This window comes from Wyeomyia smithii, chromosome 2 (assembly GCF_029784165.1).
Source record: "Wyeomyia smithii strain HCP4-BCI-WySm-NY-G18 chromosome 2, ASM2978416v1, whole genome shotgun sequence".
Classification (NCBI taxonomy): Eukaryota; Metazoa; Arthropoda; class Insecta; order Diptera; family Culicidae; genus Wyeomyia; species Wyeomyia smithii.
In genome coordinates this window covers 129903509-129926818 of record NC_073695.1, presented here as the reverse complement: position 1 = coordinate 129926818, position 23310 = coordinate 129903509, and the positions used below count along the sequence as shown (strand labels likewise).

At 37.2% G+C, this 23310-nt stretch overlaps 1 protein-coding gene across 3 annotated transcripts in view; it reads left to right on the top strand.

Moving 5' to 3' along the window:
- LOC129725734 (uridine-cytidine kinase-like 1) overlaps positions 1-22254 on the top strand; it is a 193998-nt gene extending 171744 nt beyond the window's left edge. For all 3 annotated transcript variants that reach the window (XM_055681881.1, XM_055681883.1, XM_055681882.1), the window contains 2 exons: positions 21792-21873; positions 21927-22254. In XM_055681881.1, the coding sequence (XP_055537856.1) occupies positions 21792-21873; positions 21927-22165 (321 nt within the window). In that variant the 3' untranslated portion in view covers positions 22166-22254. The remainder of the gene's footprint in view (positions 1-21791; positions 21874-21926) is intronic.
- The last annotated feature ends 1056 nt before the right edge of the window (positions 22255-23310 follow it).

Genomic DNA, 23310 nt, shown 5'->3' with positions numbered 1-23310 from the left:
CCATACTGTTAGTTTCTTCCGAGTGTTCCATTATGCGTTAGAGTTTTTCTTTGCGACATGTAAGTACAATGAACGTACAATTTTCTGTTCGAATATGTTATTTAGCAATATTGTTTCGGCCTAATCATGTTCAACCCCCGAGCTGTTTTAAGCCTGTATCAGACTAACCGTTGTAGCGGTTGACCGCTACCGTTCCGTTCCTTTTCGACCAAGCACAGCGGTCGACCGTCGCTTGTTGTTGTTGTAAAAAATAGAATTATTTCTATTTTTCCGCCAACCGTTCCCAACGGTTGGCGACTGCTGTCATTGACATGGCAAAAGGCAAACGTGCCTCTTCACACCTACACAAAGTCACATATAGAGACTTATCGAATAAAAATGTGTGCTTCTCTTTTTGGCACACACGACAGCCAGTCAAAACATTGATAGCACCGGCAACGCTGGTTGGCGATGTCAATTTTCGACCGTAGTGCACATAATAATTTATCATTTCAATTCGTTTACAAACAACGTGTATAGTTGGGGAGTTGCCAAATAAAATTACCTCATTTATTTCGAAAACTACCACATTTTCGACAGAAGTTGCATCCAAATATTAAAACACAAAATATCCCTGTTTATACTTTTTGGACTTATACACACATTTGGAATAACAACGGAAATTGTTTCCATCAAAATTTTGTTTCTTGCAGAACGCTTGTATCAAATCAAAATGTGTTGTGATGATAGCATGATGAGACTGTACGATGTATACTGGCTTAACAGGCTCATTTATAAAATGAGCAAATTTCAGTTGATACTTTTTCGCTATGGAGATGCATATGTTCTTGCGGCTTGTTATACTACGAGCGTGCGTTTTGAATTCCTTATGCTTCGCTTCAAAACGAAAAGACCAGTAATGCCTTGGAGGACCTGACTGCAGAATCACTTTATAATAATGTAGAAGCATATGGTGTTTTGGCTTCAAGGTATCTTTGAAGAGTCGAACGTAATCTTGATGGTGTTCGGTAATTAAAATACGCAGTCGTTCTGCTAAATCGCATGAAATTTCAAAACAGAGAAGAATGTCAATCAACTCTAGGAATTTCAGAAGAAAGGACCATACATCATCATCGTCCGGAATAAAGTCACCGACCATTAAAGGGAACAGATGTATAAAACACATCATCTCTCTCGCAGTCATTTTTAAACGGAACTTATTCAAATGATTTTGTATAATTTCAGGAGATACGTGGTCAATTTCTATTTCTCCATAGTTGAACATGTGTTTGCGTGTATTCAGTGTTTCAAGTCTTAGATATTTCATTGAAACGAAATAATTGATAACATGACAGATATCATAACGACATACACCTTCAAAAACATCATGCATCAAATCTACTGCATAGTTGGTAGTTACGTTGAAAGATTTTATGTTATTAAATATGCAATGTTCTTGCACACCTGTTAAACTGAGATCGTTGGCTACAACATCTGCAGAATAATTTTCAGGATTACGAGCTAAACTCAGATTATCTGTGGACAATGTGTGTGTGATGGGCTTAGGAGTTTTGCAAAATCTACAGAAAAATGTGTGGTTGAAGGATGATGTGAATCCTAGAACTTTATTCAGGCCCAAATTGTCTCCAACAAAAAGAGCTAGGACAAAGTACACGAGTTTCTTTCCCTCAGGCGTTTCTATGAGAATTCCATTTTCCTCAATATCCCGGATAGACCTGATCAAAGCATTAAGACATTTTTCCTTACCGAATTCTTTATAGTCTTTTCCTTTTATAACTGCTGCCAAGTAGATGTCTGAGTTCTCTATAACCGGAAAAGAATAATATACGAATGATACCGGATCAGTATGTGTACCAAGGGCGTTGTTGATTTCTGAATCATCAATGTATAGAAAAAACGGCAAGACAATTTTACCCGTATCAATAAAAGGTTTAATTTTTGCTCGCCATAATGCCCCATTGATGAAATGTGTATTTAGTGCCGTTGATTCACTGATTGATTTCATATTGCTAAGAGTATTTAGGAGCAAGGAATTTTTTTCAAAAACTTTTCGAAATTGGAATGACATAGGTAGCAAAACTCCCGTTACATCAACTTCATCATAGACAAGTTCTCCTCGTCGGTATCGTTCAGCAATCTCTTTGTTAATTTCGAATACTTCGTAATCGCAGACGTTGTCACTTTGTAGAAGCCAGCTGAACAATTGTTGCTCATTTTCACATTTGTAGAACGGATTTGAAATTTCATGAATAAGTGATGTTAATCGTAAGCGATTTTCCAGATCGTTTGCGTTGCAGTACTGAGTTAAAAATGTGTTAACGGAGCCAACAATCGGATTAACAATGTCTTTTATAACACTTTTTTGGATGTTCAAAACGTCTGTTCGTGAAAAATTGTTGTTATTGTGGAGCTTGAGTGTAAATTTCACACCACACTCATCAACTGAAGCATTATCGTAGAGGAAGTCTCCCGAAGACAACATAGATGAGTGATTGATATCTGAAACTGGCGTCGATTTGAATGTATGTTGGTTTTCTTGTGAAATAGATGAAGGTAATGGATCGAAGAATGCAGTACTATGTAAAGTCAGAGTTGGGTGATTCAGAGTATCAATTACATTATTTGGATTATTAGTGGATTGTGCTTCAATGTGATCTTTGTAATGACGTGTTAATGAGCTCAGACTTCCGAGCAAAGTGTTGCATCGACCATGAAATGTGCATTGATAATTATGTTTTTCAGGTAGATCATGAAACAGGCGAAAATGTTTTCTCATGAATGGAATAGAATCAAAGTGAATACCACATACAAAGCAATTCATTTTTTCTGTATAAGCTGAGATGCATACACTATGTTTGTTTTTCGTATTTTAGAGCGAGGTACCTATGTTTCTACTAGCCTGAAATTCGAATGTATGTTAAATTTAATCTTGGCATGACAGAAAATTTGGTAGACAATCACAACACTGATGATCTTGAATGACGCGACTTTTCTATGCTATTCGAATGGAAAAAGGATTGGACCATAAAGTCGTAACAACTTACCAAGGTTTTATTCCCTGCTTGAATTCTGCTGGTATTAATAGCTATTAATCTCCTGAACGATGATTTTTTGCACTAAATATCAAAAAACACCTAACAACCGTTTTTCTATCAACCGAATTAAACAATGGCGACGAAATGAATGAACGCACTGTATTGGAATAAGTGCTGCTAGTATATGTAGGTATTATGAACGAAAGTTTTCGTATAATTATCGTTGCTATCCACGTTCGTACAAAAGAACATTCGTGAATTATACAAATCATGCGTAATGTTGCAATTCTAATCGATAACTTGTTATACGAACGTTATATACAATTAACAAAAGTGCTGTACAATCTACGAATTTCATGTTTACGGAATGTGCATGAGTGGAATAACGAAAAAATATTTTCAGTGTGGGTATCTCTGGAACCAGAATGATGCACAGAAGCGAAAAATTGGTCTCCACCCATTTTGAAATACATGATGACGACTTCATGTTTCTGGAAAACAGCTGAAAATTACCGAATACCAATCAATATAGGTTTTCACAGGATTAATGTGATGTACAGAAGCCTAAACGTGTAAATGTTTTCATTCCGATAAAACCAATCATTTCAAATGGTTTGTTCTTTTAGTTTTAACGTATCTAATATCCGATGCGTCATGCGTTTGCAGACTATAAACATATCGCAAGTTCAATATTTAAATGTATGAAAAATCGATTTAGAATGTTTAAAATTTTTCAAATAAAGAAAACAAATGGACGGGAAGTTTTCCGGGTCAGCTAGTCTGTTATAAATATGAAACGACTCAATTTCATTTCGTGGGCCAAGCCTGGACCGGTTTGAACGCTTGCGGTTGCATTTGAAAGGTCTTGTGCTGTATTATTTCGATCCGAAGGGTCTTTCAAAAGTTTCGTAACAAAGTGTAGGTCGATATACTATTTCGATTTTTTCAGCAACAGCTGTACTGATTTTAGCCCCCTGAATTGCATTTGAAACGTATTTCGATCTAGATATTGACACTAGAATGCACTTTTTTAATAGCGAGTTGAATTAATGAACTACAAAAAAAGCAAAGCCTTGGTGCTACATTCCGATTCGGAACTCGACCTTCTGTTTATTATACACAGACTTCGCAGCCAACTGTTAAGTGTACAGGACAATTGCGGGGCCAGCGCCACGATCCTACTAACACTAACAGCCTCTCCCGAGCCGAGACTCGAACCTACGACAACTGGCTTGTTAGGCCAGCATCGTACCTCGAGACCAGCTTGGAGGGTAATAAACTACAATAATAATAATAATATAATATTTATTAATGAACTACAATAATAAATTAAAATTAACACTTCATCAGAGGCCCTTAGTACTATTATTTAGGCAAATGATTGGCAAATGGCAGACCAATTTAATCGCTACCAGATAATGAATGTATTCAAGTATTTACCTCTTTTATTGTTTCAGAGCTAATTGTAATGTTTTCCCAACGAAGGAAATTCGCCTAAAATGCTTGCAGCCATTACTGTTTCTTATGCCAAGTTGAATATCTTTGCTTACAAACGATTCATTTTTCGAAGAAGCGCTTCGAATTTCGTTTACACTTGTGCAATTCCACGAAAAAAACGGGCAACCAATTTAATCAACCATTTTTGATTTGGCTGATACTTAGCATAGACGATTCCATTTGTAAAATATGCTATTGGATTATTTTTCGAACCACGAATCATTTTTAATAAGCTATGTTGAAAAACGTGATATTGGTGTTGAAGATTACAACTATTTTTAGAGCAAAAACGGTTCGTTTGATCGGTGTGTTGTCTTCAGCAAAGTTGTAGATAATAATTTGGTCTTTCCGAAAAAAATATACACTATTAAAATTTTTTTTTATGAAAACAAAGTTGAGGGAAAAATTTAAAATCAATTTTCTAAAAAAATTTTTTTTTTAATCTGTTTTTTTTTCATAAAAAAACTACCAGAAAATGGAAAAAATTAGAGCCAAAACGGTTTATTCAATTAGCACAATATTTTCAGCAAAGCTGTAGACCGTAATTTTGTGCTTCCGGGAAAATATACATTGTGAGAAGAAAATGGTAGGGGGATTAGGGGCATAATGAGCACACGGGGCGAAATGGGCACCCCTCTTTTATGCGAAACTACGCATTTTTTAATACAATATGGTATGAGGAACTCTTCCGTAGTTACTACAGTATCTCTTTATGTAGAACAAAAGTGATTTGTCTATTTAAAATATGGAAATAATTTGAAAAAAACAACCTTGGTTCCCGGATGTTGGAAAAATTATCATTATTGCGCACTACAAAATAAGCTTCTACGGTCGTTTCAATGGCTCAATCAAGTATGTAGACACATCAATATGACGTATGGGTCGAACCCCAAATTTCACCATCATTGAAGTTTTAATTTTAAGCTATAAATAGTATTAAAATCTCATGTTAACTTTAACTAATTCGATAGGGGCGAAATGGTCACTTTTAGGTGGGGTGAAATGAGCACACCTTGTAATATAAACTTACCTGAAATTCATCTCAGTAGACTTGTGAGTTTGTCTGTTTCCATAGTCAGTGTTTGTTCACAGTGATGATGCGAACATATATTAGAAAATCTTTGAGACCGAATCGGTCAGAAAAAAGGACTGCAGGCAGAATTGGCCACCATAAGGCGCGACGGGACATTCACGAATCAAGCCGCCAGGAATCACGGCATCCCGCGACAAACGTTGGCCCATTAGTTGTACTACTGGGGACGGGACACGAGGCATATGGACGCTAGGCATATGGATGTTAGGCATAGTATGCTAGGCATACAGACGCGAGGCATAATGGATGTGAGGCATAATGGATACGAGGCATATTGCCACAAGGCATAACGGACGCGAGGCCGAATGGACACAAGGCCGAATGGACGCGAGGCCGAATGGACGCGAGCCCGAATGGACGCGAGGCCGAATGGACGCGAGGCCGAATGGACGCGAGGCCGAATGGACGAAAGGCCGAATGGACGAAAGGCCGAATGAACGCGAGGCCGAATGCGATGTTGTACGATCGCATGAGATCCAATTATGTAGTTCAGGTGTATATATATTCCTAAAGAGTTTAAGTTGGGTATAATACTTTTCTTGAAATCATGCGGCGAAGACGCATAATCGAGGGCAAGGAAACAAGGCGGCACTAAGCCGCCGTGGTTTCCGCAGTCCGAGCCGGCCGCCGACCCGCCGTCGGAAGCGGCGGCCTCTCGCACCCAAACGACTGATCTACTGGTTTGCTAGGTCTACTCAAACAGAGTTTTCTTCCCTTAGTTAAGTCCGAACGAGCGGTAGCGAGTAAGGACAGCATTCGCTCGAACAGCGAGTCGGCCGAAGGCCGCGAGTGTATTGCTTTCCAAATGTCACTTCAAAACGAAATACATGTTATTGAAAGAGGTCTGTGATGATGATGACGATAATAAAATATTTCGCATGTCTTCCCCTTAGCCTTGTGTCCATTCGGCCTTGTATCCATTCGGCCATGTATCTATTCGGCCTCGCATCCATTCGGCCTCGCGTCCATTCGGCCTCGCGTCCATTCGGCCTCGTGTCCATTCGGCCTCGCGTCCATTCGGCCTCGCGTCCATTCGGCCTCGCGTCCATTCGGCCTCGCGTCCATTCGGCCTCGCATCCATTCGGCCTCGCGTCCATATGCCTCGTGTCCGTATGCCTGCCGTCCATTATGCCTAGGGTACTATGCCTCGCGTCCGTATGCCTCGCGTCTGTATGCTTAACGGGGTGTCATCGTACTACTACACAGTTTCAAGATATGTTCTATAAGAGTGCTCATTATATCCCGTGGGCGCTCATTATGCCCCAGTGGGGTGCTAGATAGTTAATTAAAGTTTTGCACTGAAGACAGCTTAAAATTTTTGTCGTTTTCTATGCTTAAATCAGCAACCAAGTTAGGGTGCTCATTATGCCCCCCCTTTGGAAAAACCCAAAAATGTATTTAAAAATTATATATCTTAAAACACTCGCTTTTTATAAATCTGATTTTTTTCTACAAAAACTACACGTTATAAGCTAACTGAAAATATATTTAACTAATTTTGGAGAAAATGAAAAATAAAAAAAAAATCAAATCAAGTAAAACAATTTTTTTTTTAATTTTTTCAGTTTTTTTCGCAGTGTATATTTTTTAAGAACAAAATTGTTATTTACAACTTTGCCGAATACACTATACCGATCAAACAAACCGTTCAGATGCTAAAAATATACTTTTTATCATAATTAGACAATCCGCGCGGAACATAGTCTCAAAACTTGATGTCCTGAGTTTTGTGCTGACAGAAATCAAACGTCGCGACTATTTCCTTTTTCACTATTTGCTATTTCCTGTGCTGAGTTTTTCCAATAATAAAAATATTTTTAGTATCTAAACGGTTTGTTTGATTGGTTTTTTTTTGTATTATTTCACAATTTAAAGTTTATTTTTATTTTTTATTTCTTCATGTTCAGTAAAATATTTTTAGTTAGCTTATAACGTGTAGCTTTTGTGGAAAAAAATAGGTTCATAGAAAGTGAGTGTTCAGAGATATTCAGTTTTTAATTATATATATGTATATTTTTCTTCTAAAAGGTTTCCTTTTTTCTCACAGTGTATATTTTCTCTGGAAGCACAAAATTGCTGTCTACAACTATGCTGAAGATCAAGGGCGGGGGCCTAGTGTGGTTAGTAACGCCTAGTGTGGTTAGTTACGTAGTAGTAACGTAAGCGAGAATAAAAAAAAAAACTATGCTGAAGATATCGCACTAATCAACCAAACCGTTTTGCCTTTTTTCCATTTTTTGGGAAACTTCACCTTTTTCGTTTCTCATTTCTCCATGATCGGACAGCCATCAATGTTGAGCATGTCTTTTGAAGTTTTTATGAAAAAAGATCAGATTTTTCAAAAATGAGCTTTTTAGATAATTGATTTTGAATGTCTGTTTCAACTTTGTTTTTTTAATAGTGTATTTTTTTCGGAGAGGCAAAATTGTTTTCTACAACTTTGCCGAAGATGTCACACCATTCAAACAAACCGTTTTTGTTCTAAACATATTTGTAATCATCAATACCTTCCCTACATAGCATTTCAAAAATGATTCGTGGTTCAAAAAAATAAACCAATAGCACAAAATGGCGTCTTTTGCCCATACAAACTTCGATGCAAAGTTTCAGCCAAATCAAAAATGACAATTTAAAAAATATATGAAAACTGGTACATTTTTTGTGGAATAGTTCCTTGGCGATTTTGTGCCTGTAATGCTCTTTTTCGTTCAAGAAACATTCATTTGACACGGAACAAGCGTGATTTTACTTCCTCAAAAACCAAATCCCAAAAAAATCTTTCAAATTCAACAATACCTACGCTATTATAATGAATGATTTTGTCTTATTTATTTCTAATTAAATCAAATTTGTTATATGAATCTTTCTCTAAAAATAAAATGTCATTTTTTATTTTTTGGTTGACAAGTTATTTCATTTACCTACACGCAAAAGTTGGATGGTGCGAAACCAGTACAAAATTGTGGGTTTTAGCGCAATTTTTGATGTAATTCGGAACCAGTACAATGATTGCGTGTTGGGCATAACGCAATTAATGCTCTAGCGTTTCTCCAATGTATTTGGCAGCTCCAAACTACTCCACCTATAGCGAATTTTTTTATTCCACCAGCGCACCTCGTTTTGACCTGGAAGCGCACTAACTGCTGTCAAAACCCTTCTTTATTCGCTCGATTTTGACCCAGTTTTTTTGTGCCCGAAGCGCACTGTAAAATTTGTCAGCTTCAACCCACCACCGCACGTGCTAAGTTCGTAAACAATTATCTGGTATCTCTTTCTTACTTGCATCTTAAATGGCGATGACGTTTCATTATTCCTCGGCAGTTTTGCCCGCACACAGTGGAATAAAGAAATTCGCTACTAAACAGTTTCAACTGGTATCAAGCAGCATTGCAAAGCGAGCGAGAAGCAAAACCATTCTCCTCCTTTCTGCTTGAGGACGAGACATATGCTACGCTTTCAAGTCTTTTGCACACACGCTTTCGAGATACTTTTTCTTCTTCATGCATTCCTCTGAATAGCAGCAAGCACGCACCGACAGTATGAGTGAGAGACTAACAACACTGGTATCAAGTATGTACAGCACGGGTGTCTCGCTCATTTCGTGAAGCAACGAGATATCGCCTTGCGCGTCGCAATCCGAACCGAAAGAGAAGCGAAAGAGCAGCCTGCAAATTGTATGTGACGTGTCTAGTATGTGCGACAAATACATGGAAATTCTACGAGCGAGAGAGAAATTTCTCTCGTCGCTAGAGAAAAAGGCGCGTGCAGTCACTAATACACTCGACGTGAGAAATAAAGTGTCGGTATATGATACATATTCTGATTTCATTCTATGTCAATGTATTCGCAGTACAACTGTTGCGTTATGCGTTTCACACATTTATTGTGCGATTTCTGTGCAACATTTGTGCGAGTCGGGAAGACACAATGATTGTACAAGAGTTCAACTTTTGCGTGTACCAACAATTACATTCACTATATTACGAAGACAGCTAATATACGTATTTGTTAAGTTGAAAATGAAAAATATCATCTAACAATATTGAAATATAAAAGCACATTCTGGATAAACCTTAAAAAATGGACAAAAAATTATAACTTCTAGTTTCTTTGAAAAAAATTCAACACTTTGTTTTTGTAAATTAAAATTAAATTTTTTTTTCGAATTTCCAGATCATTTGGCATGGAAACGCTCTAAATTAGATTTTAAATGATTGTATAACAATTCCCTGAAAACCATTATTCCGAAACTTGTTTCTCCGAAAGATATTTCCCCGAATGTACTGATTCACCGAAGACCATTTTTCTGAATGATTTTCTTCTGAATGTACTAGTTCCCCGAAAGTTATTCTCCGAAAATATTTTCCCGAATACAGTCAGGTTTTTTACGCGGCTTGGTTTTCTTAATAACTCAAAAACGGTACAGTGCTTTTTCGCTTTTATCAACAGTCGTTTTTATCACTACTCGCCAAATTCACGCTCGATTTTCTCACGTTTTTTTTCGTTTTTATCACGCTTTTTAAAAGAACTTCAAATCAAGAATAATGTACTTCCAGTTGCAGAAAATGTATTCGAAATATCATTTTAATTTGTACCTTGTGTCTTTGCATGTGTATTGTTTTATGAACTTAATTTATTTGATCAATTTTCTGAGGCAACAAAGTGCCATATCTGTTACAAATAATTTGTGTCATAATTTTGAGAAAAACGAACCGTGAAATACGTTTTTCATTGACTCTGAAGCAAAAATTACATATTATTCGGGCAGTTTAGAAAGAAGATCTGTTAACAACTTAAAAATCCCTACAGCTTGGTCATCATAGAGCGTGGTTTTAAAAATTATAAAATCTAGCGGTTCCACAATTTCCACAAATTAGACTCTGCTAGCTATGCTGAAGAATAAGCAGTACAAATCATATTGATATTGCATGTATAATAGCCGTGAGAAATTCCGTGAAAATTCAATGGAGAAAAATATCAAAAACTAACCTTTTCTTGTTTATTCATTTGTATCTTGAACTTTTATTCCATTCAACTATGCATCATTTTACTCAAAATATCATAAATTTCAATTACATCCAACACAAAAAATTCAATTTTTATCATTTCGCTAAATTCACTTTGCCAAATTCACGGTAATAATTTTTTTAACCGTGATAAAATCAAAAAAATACTGTACTACATATCGACCTCATTTCAATCACGTTTTTCGTTTCAGGACAAAAGTAATCATATATTAGCTTTTAAAAAAAATCACAATTCTTGGTGTAAATAATGAAAATTTATGATATTGCATTTAGGCCTTGAAAAAGACCACTATTATGTTCAGTCATAGTTCAGACGTTTTGTGAGGGGTTTTCTATGTTATTTTTTCAACTCAATATAGTCTTTTTTCACGCGGTTCCATACAAATTTGGAACGCATCCCCCGCGTAAAAAAACCTGACTGTAAACTATTTTCCCGAAAACCACAATAGAAACGTTGTCTTAGAATCCAATTTTTTTTTGTTCACACGAAGTAATGAGTCTAAGCAACTGAAACTTCGGCTCAAAACGTGCATTTCTAACTCTTATAGCTTCACCTGCGCTATGTGTAGTCCTTTCAATACATCTATTTTTTAAATAATTAAAAAGCAAAAAAAGTTCTGCGGTAAAGCCATCTGGCAATTTCACATTCAATAACGCCACGCCCTGAACTTGTCAGGACCACTTTGTGTTTCTGTAGTAAAAAGTTAAAGGGTATGTGCTTGAGTGCAAAAACGTAGGCTTGCCGTGGGACTATGGTGGGTGTAAAAGTTTAAATCTGCCATAGCCATAGTATATGACACACACCAAACGTACAAATACCATACACAAAAACCAATGAACATTTCACAAAAAAACACATAAACCTGTCATAAACAGCATACCAATACCCACATGAACTGCCCATAAATCTCATGTTAACTTTAACTAATTCGATAGGGGCGAAATGGTCACCTTTAGGTGGGGTGAAATGAGCACACCTTGTAATATAAACTTACCTGAAATTCATCTCAGTAGACTTGTGAGTTTGTCTGTTTCCATAGTCAGTGTTTGTTCACAGTGATGATGCGAACATATATTAGAAAATCTTTGAGACCGAATCGGTCAGAAAAAAGGACTGCAGGCAGAATTGGCCACCATAAGGCGCGACGGGACATTCACGAATCAAGCCGCCAGGAATCACGGCATCCCGCGACAAACGTTGGCCCATTAGTTGTACTACTACACAGTTTCAAGGTATGTTCTATAAGAGTGCTCATTATATCCCGTGGGTGCTCATTATGCCCCAGTGGGGTGCTAGATAGTTAATTAAAGTTTTGCACTGAGGACAGCTTAAAATTTTTGTCGTTTTCTATGCTTAAATCAGCAACCAAGTTAGGGTGCTCATTATGCCCCCCCTTTGGAAAAACCAAAAAATGTATTTAAAAATTATATATCTTAAAACACTCGCTTTTTATAAATCTGATTTTTTTCTACAAAAACTACACGTTATAAGCTAACTGAAAATATATTTAACTAATTTTGGAGAAAATGAAAAATAAAAAAAATCAAATCAAGTAAAACAATTTTTTTTTAATTTTTTCAGTTTTTTTCACAGTGTATATTTTTTAAGAACAAAATTGTTATTTACAACTTTGCCGAATACACTATACCGATCAAACAAACCGTTCAGATGCTAAAAATATACTTTTTATCATAATTAGACAATCCGCGCGGAACATAGTCTCAAAACTTGATGTCCTGAGTTTTGTGCTGACAGAAATCAAACGTCGCGACTATTTCCTTTTTCACTATTTGCTATTTCCTGTGCTGAGTTTTTCCAATAATAAAAATATTTTTAGTATCTAAACGGTTTGTTTGATTGGTTTTTTTTTGTATTATTTCACAATTTAAAGTTTTTTTTTATTTTTTATTTCTTCATGTTCAGTAAAATATTTTTAGTTAGCTTATAACGTGTAGCTTTTGTGGAAAAAAAATAGGTTCATAGAAAGTGAGTGTTCAGAAATATTCAGTTTTTAATTATATATATGTATATTTTTTTTCTAAAAGGTTTCCTTTTTTCTCACAGTGTATATTTTCTCTGGAAGCACAAAATTGCTGTCTACAACTATGCTGAAGATCAAGGGCGGGGGCCTAGTGTGGTTAGTAACGCCTAGTGTGGTTAGTTACGTAGTAGTAACGTAAGCGAGAATAAAAAAAAAACTATGCTGAAGATATCGCACTAATCAACCAAACCGTTTTGCCTTTTTTCCATTTTTTGGGAAACTTCACCTTTTTCGTTTCTCATTTCTCCATGATCGGACAGCCATCAATGTTGAGCATGTCTTTTGAAGTTTTTATGAAAAAAGATCAGATTTTTCAAAAATGAGCTTTTTAGATAATTGATTTTGAATGTCTGTTTCAACTTTGTTTTTTTAATAGTGTATTTTTTTCGGAGAGGCAAAATTGTTTTCTACAACTTTGCCGAAGATGTCACACCATTCAAACAAACCGTTTTTGTTCTAAACATATTTGTAATCATCAATACCTTCCCTACATAGCATTTCAAAAATGATTCGTGGTTCAAAAAAATAAACCAATAGCACAAAATGGCGTCTTTTGCCCATACAAACTTCGATGCAAAGTTTCAGCCAAATCAAAAATGACAATTTAAAAAATATATGAAAACTGGTACATTTTTTGTGGAATAGTTCCTTGGCGATTTTGTGCCTGTAATGCTCTTTTTCGTTCAAGAAACATTCATTTGACACGGAACAAGCGTGATTTTACTTCCTCAAAAACCAAATCCCAAAAAAATCTTTCAAATTCAACAATACCTACGCTATTATAATGAATGATTTTGTCTTATTTATTTCTAATTAAATCAAATTTGTTATATGAATCTTTCTCTAAAAATAAAATGTCATTTTTTATTTTTTGGTTGACAAGTTATTTCATTTACCTACACGCAAAAGTTGGATGGTGCGAAACCAGTACAAAATTGTGGGTTTTAGCGCAATTTTTGATGTAATTCGGAACCAGTACAATGATTGCGTGTTGGGCATAACGCAATTAATGCTCTAGCGTTTCTCCAATGTATTTGGCAGCTCCAAACTACTACACCTATAGCGAATTTTTTTATTCCACCAGCGCACCTCGTTTTGACCTGGAAGCGCACTAACTGCTGTCAAAACCCTTCTTTATTCGCTCGATTTTGACCCAGTTTTTTTGTGCCCGAAGCGCACTGTAAAATTTGTCAGCTTCAACCCACCACCGCACGTGCTAAGTTCGTAAACAATTATCTGGTATCTCTTTCTTACTTGCATCTTAAATGGCGATGACGTTTCATTATTCCTCGGCAGTTTTGCCCGCACACAGTGGAATAAAGAAATTCGCTACTAAACAGTTTCAACTGGTATCAAGCAGCATTGCAAAGCGAGCGAGAAGCAAAACCATTCTCCTCCTTTCTGCTTGAGGACGAGACATATGCTACGCTTTCAAGTCTTTTGCACACACGCTTTCGAGATACTTTTTCTTCTTCATGCATTCCTCTGAATAGCAGCAAGCACGCACCGACAGTATGAGTGAGAGACTAACAACACTGGTATCAAGTATGTACAGCACGGGTGTCTCGCTCATTTCGTGAAGCAACGAGATATCGCCTTGCGCGTCGCAATCCGAACCGAAAGAGAAGCGAAAGAGCAGCCTGCAAATTGTATGTGACGTGTCTAGTATGTGCGACAAATACATGGAAATTCTACGAGCGAGAGAGAAATTTCTCTCGTCGCTAGAGAAAAAGGCGCGTGCAGTCACTAATACACTCGACGTGAGAAATAAAGTGTCGGTATATGATACATATTCTGATTTCATTCTATGTCAATGTATTCGCAGTAAAACTGTTGCGTTATGCGTTTCACACATTTATTGTGCGATTTCTGTGCAACATTTGTGCGAGTCGGGAAGACACAATGATTGTACAAGAGTTCAACTTTTGCGTGTACCAACAATTACATTCACTATATTACGAAGACAGCTAATATACGTATTTGTTAAGTTGAAAATGAAAAATATCATCTAACAATATTGAAATATAAAAGCACATTCTGGATAAACCTTAAAAAATGGACAAAAAATTATAACTTCTAGTTTCTTTGAAAAAAATTCAACACTTTGTTTTTGTAAATTAAAAAAAATTTTTTTTTTTTTTTTTTTTTTTTTTAACTTAAGACGTTCTGAGCTAGACTTACCAATAAAGCAGTGCGAAAATATGTCATACCCTTTCATGGGCAATTTGCATTTTCCGAGCGCATTAGATCCGTTGTAATTATATCCATCCAGAGCTTCGTCCGAGAAAACCAGAAATTGAACTATCGACATTCCAGCAGGTTTCTTGCGAGTCAAAAAGTTTACCTTGCGAAATAGTTAGAGGTTTTCATATGTTGCCCGATTGAAATCAGCTGAAAAACCTACATATTCCTCGCGGATGCGATCGTTTTGAGAGACCGAATTCTCGAGTCTCTCGACTTCCTCCGGTTCGACTAAGGGGAACGAAAATCCAGTTACATACGGTGCATTTGAGTCGCGAACTTCGTAAATCTCATCGGAGGATAAAATGTAGTATTTTTCCGGTGTGGTTACTGCAGAGTAGTAAAATGTTAGTGCTTTTGTTAATCGCTGCATAGAAGTAAAAGCGATAAGAATTGTCAGGTGAGTTAACTTATCAATGGGCTCGATACGACATACACGATTTGCGTTTGGTATTATATTTATTTTCCTAAATGGTCCGCGTTCGAATATGGTTCACATCATGTGATGATCCACCGAATACCACGTAGTTGCCAGTTTGCGGAACGACGTAGCACGCCGTTTTGATTGTGCTCGTCATGAATGTTTAACTGTTACAGTTTTGAATGTCCAAATTGGAAACAGAGTGCAATTAAGGTGTTTTTCTGGAGCCTTTTTCTCGTGTAGTTCTGTCTAATAGTATTGTTTATTAGAATTTATGGTGGAATAGATTAATTGATATGTATTCACTGATATGTCGTGTGCAATGAATTTTTGAACGCACTGACTCTCGCATGACAGGTAATAGAAAATTCAATAAAGTTGAGTTTGACATCTGATGACTATTTAGTCAGCCTGAAATAATCATGATTGGTTTGGTCTTATCAATATTTTTAAGACTTTGGATTAGTATGTACATCTACACCTGATGTTTGCACTTAATGTTTTAGATACACCAAGCTTTGCCATTTTTCTATCTTTCCAACAGGATCACACCCTAGGTAATGAGTAGCTCAACTTAGTAATGAGCCAACATGACGCATAGTATGCCTCGAATCCGTCATCTACCACGTTTTTGCACGGTCAGGCTTCAAGTAGGGTTCTATCAGCCAAACATGTGTTCACCTCGAAAGCAATGGTTGTGGATAATACATGAAATCTTATGCTTCACTTTTTCGATTTTTCTAGCTTTTGGGCTGCTTATGTTTTGTATACTATGTTCCAATAATGACTAGGTCGGCATTTTGTTAACAAACTTAAGACTATATTAGCTCGATGGATGGTCAATATGGAAATTTTCATTTTTAAATTATTAAGGCTTTGTATGCATGAAACTTTGCCAATTTTTCTATTTAATAGGCAACATTCGCATCGACAACTAAGGAAGAATCGGCGTGAAATGTCGTAGTGTTTCGATGTAAACCGCGTTTCCGGCTCGGGAGAATTTTACTTATATTAACGTTTTCGGAATATAATAATTTCGAGGGGTATACCCAGATACTTGTTCATGTCTCACTGTGACTGTTTAACCGAAGATTTCGTCCGGTCGATAAATATCGCGATTAACGAAAACGCGATGTATACCTTCCCAAGAATCGCGACGTGCGTTCGTTTTTTCTCGGGATTGGGATTGACTCGGGATCGACAAATAGCTGATTGCTACGAGTAGCATGGGCTACATCGCGTGCGTCGTACGCAGAGGATCGCGACGGTTGGCTAGAAATATACTCATGGTTAGTTTTCGTATTAAGCGTTTTTCGCGGTATCTTATCGTTTTTTTAGAGCAGACAAAGTGTATACGAGAAACGTCGTTGGTCGATCTGTTAGGTAGAAAATGTCCGGTTGACCGAACCCCTAGAGACTCCGCGTCGGTACCTCCATGAGGTCGAATTATCTACATATAGATCAACAACGCGCAACTGATTTCGGTGTAAAGAGGATCACCTTACGAGGAGATATCATATTATTTGAAGTTGTCCCAATTTGATCAAAGGTCCAGTATCCTTGCGTACGATTTATTGTTGCGGTGTAACATTGTCAAACTGAATGACTTCGAATCGCATTATGAATATCGTGACGGAACTTGTTCGCGCGATACTTGTTCTAAAGAACCCGACACTCGAAATCAGTGCATCGTTTACCAAAACGAACCCTGCTGTGTACCTTGCCCTTTCTCCAACATCCCAGTGATTTCTCGTGGAAGTGCAGAGGTGTTCTCGGCTTCCAATAAGCGAGTATCACGTCAACATTTTCCTATACAAATTCCTTCTTTGACCTGCATTCGGATGCGGCCGGCGCTGGTATTGCCTAATATAAAGATTAAGGTCACCGGTTTTTACACATTGAGGATGCATGTTGGTCCCAAGCATCATCTGTTGGTTCTCTGTGTAATTACAGCTGATCTGGCAATAACGGAGTAGCAACCGCGGGCGGTCAATCATGCTCATGCTCATGCTCATTAAAATTAAATTTTTTTTTCGAATTTCCAGATCATTTGGCATGGAAACGCTCTAAATTAGATTTTAAATGATTGTATAACAATTCCCTGAAAACCATTATTCCGAAACTTGTTTCTCCGAAAGATATTTCCCCGAATGTACTGATTCACCGAAGACCATTTTTCTGAATGATTTTCTTCTGAATGTACTAGTTCCCCGAAAGTTATTCTCCGAAAATATTTTCCCGAATACAGTCAGGTTTTTTACGCGGCTTGGTTTTCTTAATAACTCAAAAACGGTACAGTGCTTTTTCGCTTTTATCAACAGTCGTTTTTATCACTACTCGCCAAATTCACGCTCGATTTTCTCACGTTTTTTTTTCGTTTTTATCACGCTTTTTAAAAGAACTTCAAATCAAGAATAATGTACTTCCAGTTGCAGAAAATGTATTCGAAATATCATTTTAATTTGTACCTTGTGTCTTTGCATGTGTATTGTTTTATGAACTTAATTTATTTGATCAATTTTCTGAGGCAACAAAGTGCCATATCTGTTACAAATAATTTGTGTCATAATTTTGAGAAAAACGAACCGTGAAATACGTTTTTCATTGACTCTGAAGCAAAAATTACATATTATTCGGGCAGTTTAGAAAGAAGATCTGTTAACAACTTAAAAATCCCTACAGCTTGGTCATCATAGAGCGTGGTTTTAAAAATTATAAAATCTAGCGGTTCCACAATTTCCACAAATTAGACTCTGCTAGCTATGCTGAAGAATAAGCAGTACAAATCATATTGATATTGCATGTATAATAGCCGTGAGAAATTCCGTGAAAATTCAATGGAGAAAAATATCAAAAACTAACCTTTTCTTGTTTATTCATTTGTATCTTGAACTTTTATTCCATTCAACTATGCATCATTTTACTCTAAATATCATAAATTTCAATTGAATCCAACACAAAAAATTCAATTTTTATCATTTCGCTAAATTCACTTTGCCAAATTCACGGTAAAATTTTTTTTAACCGTGATAAAATCAAAAAAATACTGTACTACATATCGACCTCATTTCAAACACGTTTTTCGTTTCAGGACAAAAGAAATCATATATTAGCTTTTAAAAAAAATCACAATTCTTGGTGTAAATAATGAAAATTTATGATATTGCATTTAGGCCTTGAAAAAGACCACTATTATGTTCAGTCATAGTTCAGACGTTTTGTGAGGGGTTTTCTATGTTATTTTTTCAACTCAATATAGTCTTTTTTCACGCGGTTCCATACAAATTTGGAACGCATCCCCCGCGTAAAAAAACCTGACTGTAAACTATTTTCCCGAAAACCACAATAGAAACGTTGTCTTAGAATCCAATTTTTTTTTGTTCACACGAAGTAATGAGTCTAAGCAACTGAAACTTCGGCTCAAAACGTGCATTTCTAACTCTTATAGCTTCACCTGCGCTATGTGTAGTTCTTTCAATACATCTATTTTTTAAATAATTAAAAAGCAAAAAAAGTTCTGCGGTAAAGCCATCTGGCAATTTCACATTCAATAACGCCACGCCCTGAACTTGTCAGGACCACTTTGTGTTTCTGTAGTAAAAAGTTAAAGGGTATGTGCTTGAGTGCACAAACGTAGGCTTGCCGTGGGACTATGGTGGGTGTAAAAGTTTAAATCTGCCATAGCCATAGTATATGACACACACCAAACGTACAAATACCATACACAAAAACCAATGAACATTTCACAAAAAAACACATAAACCTGTCATAAACAGCATACCAATACCCACATGAACTGCCCATAAATGCATAACAGTCCCATGTAATTTCTCATCACTTTTTGCCTAAACATCAAAAACTTCTTCACATACCCGGTGCTCTCAAAAAATCGCAAGAAAAGGCTTTTTGTTGCTAAATTGATTAGAAAAATATGAATTTTGGTCAGGCCCATGTTACAAAAAACGCAAAACGAGCTTAGTGCAGAAAATAACTAGCCTAAATTATGGTCACTATCATAAAAATACCAATTGAAGTACTAATAGGAAAAATAATTAACCTGTTGCCTAATACAAGTATTCTGTCATAAATATATTTACCTCGGATAAATGCATTTTTGCTCACACATGTTATACACACATACACGTAATACACACACACTACTCACACACACACACACACTACTCACACACACACTACTCACACACACACACTACTCACACACACACACACTACTCACACACACACACACACACACACTACCCACACACACACACATACACACTACTCACACGCACACACTACTCACACGCACACACTACTCACACGCACACACTACTCACACGCACACGCTACTCAGGCAGACCAACGCTACTTACACACGCACACACAAACACAAACACAGACACACACATACACACAGATATACACACGCACACACATACTCACACACGTTACTTGCACGTACACACACGTTACTCACACATACACACACGTTACTTACACATACACACACACGTTACTTACACATACAAGCCATTCACACATACACAAACACACACACGCTATTCACACACCCACACACACTCACCCACACGCTACTCAGACACACACGCTTGATATACTTCCCCCCAGTGCCAATTTCGGGCTGTATTCCTTCCAACTGGTGGGGTCAAACTCAGATCGAAGGGAAGCCGAACTATTCGCCTTGACGGTCGACCAGGGGATGATCTTCTCTCAAGACGAAATGTCCTTTTACAGCGTCACTCAGTGTGGAAAACTTGGGTGATTGAGGGGAGAATTTTAGTATTTTGCTAATTCCTGGGCCAACCGTTTAATGATAAATAAACCATCCTAAGGTTGTTGAGAAAGTTCCTTAACCAACACCTGATTGTAAACGTGTGTGTGCTGTCCATGACAAACCATTTTTGCACACTCATGGATCACGGACTACCAATCATCCGGGTGGTTAAAAAAATTAGCAATAAAAATTTTCGGTTTCCCGGCATCTGAGATCATCTTTTTTTTTTTGTTCTCGCTTATTTTCCGTCGGTCTAGTTCCGCCACTGTTGTGGCCAATCACCGACGCCCAGGGAGGCGACTCCACACCCAGGACCCTAACTCACGACCCGTTTATTAACGGACCGGCGCCAACGGCTTTACTTCCTCATGCGATGGAAGGCGTGATCCCAGAGATTTTTCGCCTCAGAAAATCTCCCGGTGTCGGCTAGGATTGAATCTAGACCAGTTGGGTTGGTTGTGAGTGGATCACGCCACCTCACAACCATCGACACCTATGTCGGCGGTGGGATTCGAACCCAGGCGTCGAGCGTGGTTGGCGGAGACGTTACCAACCACACTAGGCCCCGCTCTTGAGATCATCTTGATATAGTGAAATTCAACGCTAAACAATTCGGGTATTACTCCGCTAAACAGTATATCAGGGACCACCAAGTGTGTTCCGAAACCATCTCTGTTCGCCAAGCTGGCGTCTCACCTAATTCGGTAGAAATTTTATTCGCCCGCACTCCGGCTGATATAAGCCATTCAGTTAAATGATTTGCCATTTAAGCAATTGCTGTGAGATTTGTTGATGGTTGATTAAAAACTCATTCAGGCGTTCCGCCTGCTTAACACTCCCGGCAATTTTCCAGCGGCTCCTCGAAACCATCGGCCTACAAACAAACGTTTAGTTTTTTATTAGGGTTATAGTTATGAGTGATAGTAAAACTTTCGCCGCCTCGCCTTGTTGATCCCGTGGTTCATCCACCTTCCTTCATGAATTCTTCACCCAGCCATTACACTTATGTTTATTAAATAGTTTCGAAAAAAACCTCACGAAAATACGGCAATAATATATAAACTGGAATAACAGAATTTGACCGGATTTGTTTTGATTGAGTTGTCAAACAAGAGGAGCTAAAATTCAGGGAGCACATCGAGAATATCCATACAAAGTGCAATAAATATATAAAATGTTTTTATCCTCTCATCAACAAAAATTGTAGACTTTGTCTCAAGAATAAACTGTTAAATTACAAACTAATAGCAATGCAATGTTACATGCACTCCCCATCTGGAAAACTTGTTGTACAACCAGAAATAAAGATGCTTCAGAGGATTAAGAATAAACTTCTGGAAATGACATTGAAGCGTCCTCTCTGGTTTAGCACGAATAAGTAGTTTATTAGGCTTACTAATGTGGAAACATTAGAAAATACAATATGTCCAATATGATAAACCCAATTATCAATAAGTTCCGACAAAAATCAATTACAACGGTTAGTTCACTTTATAGTCAGTAAGATAGGTGTAAGATAAGGTTAAGGTTTTTACAATTTTCCTACAATTATATTCACTGCGATTTTTTTTCACATTCTCCATATAACAGCACCCCACAATATACATACATATATATATTTATTTATTTATTTCTAGCTATACTATCTACGTTTACCAAAAGACATAAAAGATTATCGTGTGATTCTAATGGATGCAACAGTTGCTACTGGGGCTGCTGGTATGCTGCTTTAGTTATGATTGACAAATAATTACGTATTTGTACATTTTTAGCTATTATGGCAATTCGTGTGCTGCTGGATCACGATGTACCTGAGGAAAATATTATGTTGGTTTCTTTATTAATGGCAGAGATCGGAGTACACTCGATTGCTTACGCGTTTCCAAAAGTCCAAATCGTAACGTCTGCACTCGATCCGGAAATAAACGAAAAGTTTTATGTTATCCCTGGTATTGGTAATTTCGGAGATCGATATTTCGGTACAGAACCTACAGATTCGGAAATTTACTAAAAGCCGAATAAAAACTCGTATGTTATAACCTCTTGTATCGTTTATTTAACATACCAGCGTATCTCTTTAAATAAACTGAAATCAACGCTCTTAAACAGTTTTATTGTATCCGATTCTACCCTTGAGCAATTCCAAGCACAATGTGGCAATCATAAAATTTTTCAATTGGATCCTAAAGCCATACCAGTTTTTATATATCATTTGAAAAAGGCGTGTTTTCTGAGCAAAACGTGATTTTTTAAAAACTTTTATCGTTTTCCTTCGATTTTTAAATGAATAATAAAAAAACTGCTCGAAATGTCTTAAATGACAGTTCTCCCATGTACGGTATAGTTACACTGAACCTGAATTTGACATCTTTACATAAAAATGTGTATTTTTTGCACAAAGGAAATTTTACATCGAATTTGACGAGCTGTCAGCACGGCTAATTGACAACACGTATCCCGAAACTTCTCCGTTTAAGTTATTGATTTATAAGTGTTTATTGAGGCCAATCCTGTTAAAAAGTATAAAGATGTGCTTTGTTTTATGCCAGCAAAGCTGTTGCGCGTGTGTGTTGGTCGGCGTTCGCTAACATAAACATCATCGAAACGATAGAGTACTATCGATAAAATGACAAAGCACCGTTAATTTGTTTTGTGAAGGATGGCGCGAGCGTGAAACTTCATACAGCTTGTTGCTGTTACTGTCTTTGTGTTGGTGAAAGCGTGGGAAGGCTGCTCCAGTGTTCCTGTCTTTTATTTTTGGTGGCTTCGATGAGGCGATTTCTACTATGTCGTGGAGAGAGTTTGGTTCCGGTGCGTCGTTGGATTGCTGCTGTCTGGGGAATGGAGGATGGATAGCGAATGTGAGGTTCCGTAAATGGTGAGCGGCTTCACTGAGTTCTGATTATATGTTCTATCATCCCAATTGCTGTGTACGGCAAACACGGCCGTGCGGTAAATTGCTCAGCAGTGAAGGTGGTGTCGTACAGAGGGGCACGAGAGGCGCCCCTTTTGACCTGTGCCTGCAATGAAATTTCACTGAAGCAAGTCCGACAACACCAATACAAGAATACTCGTCGCGCTCACATACATCATTGCAGTGAGTAATAATGAGTGTGTGTGAGAGGAGTGAATGCATTTATTGCGTGAGTCGAGAGC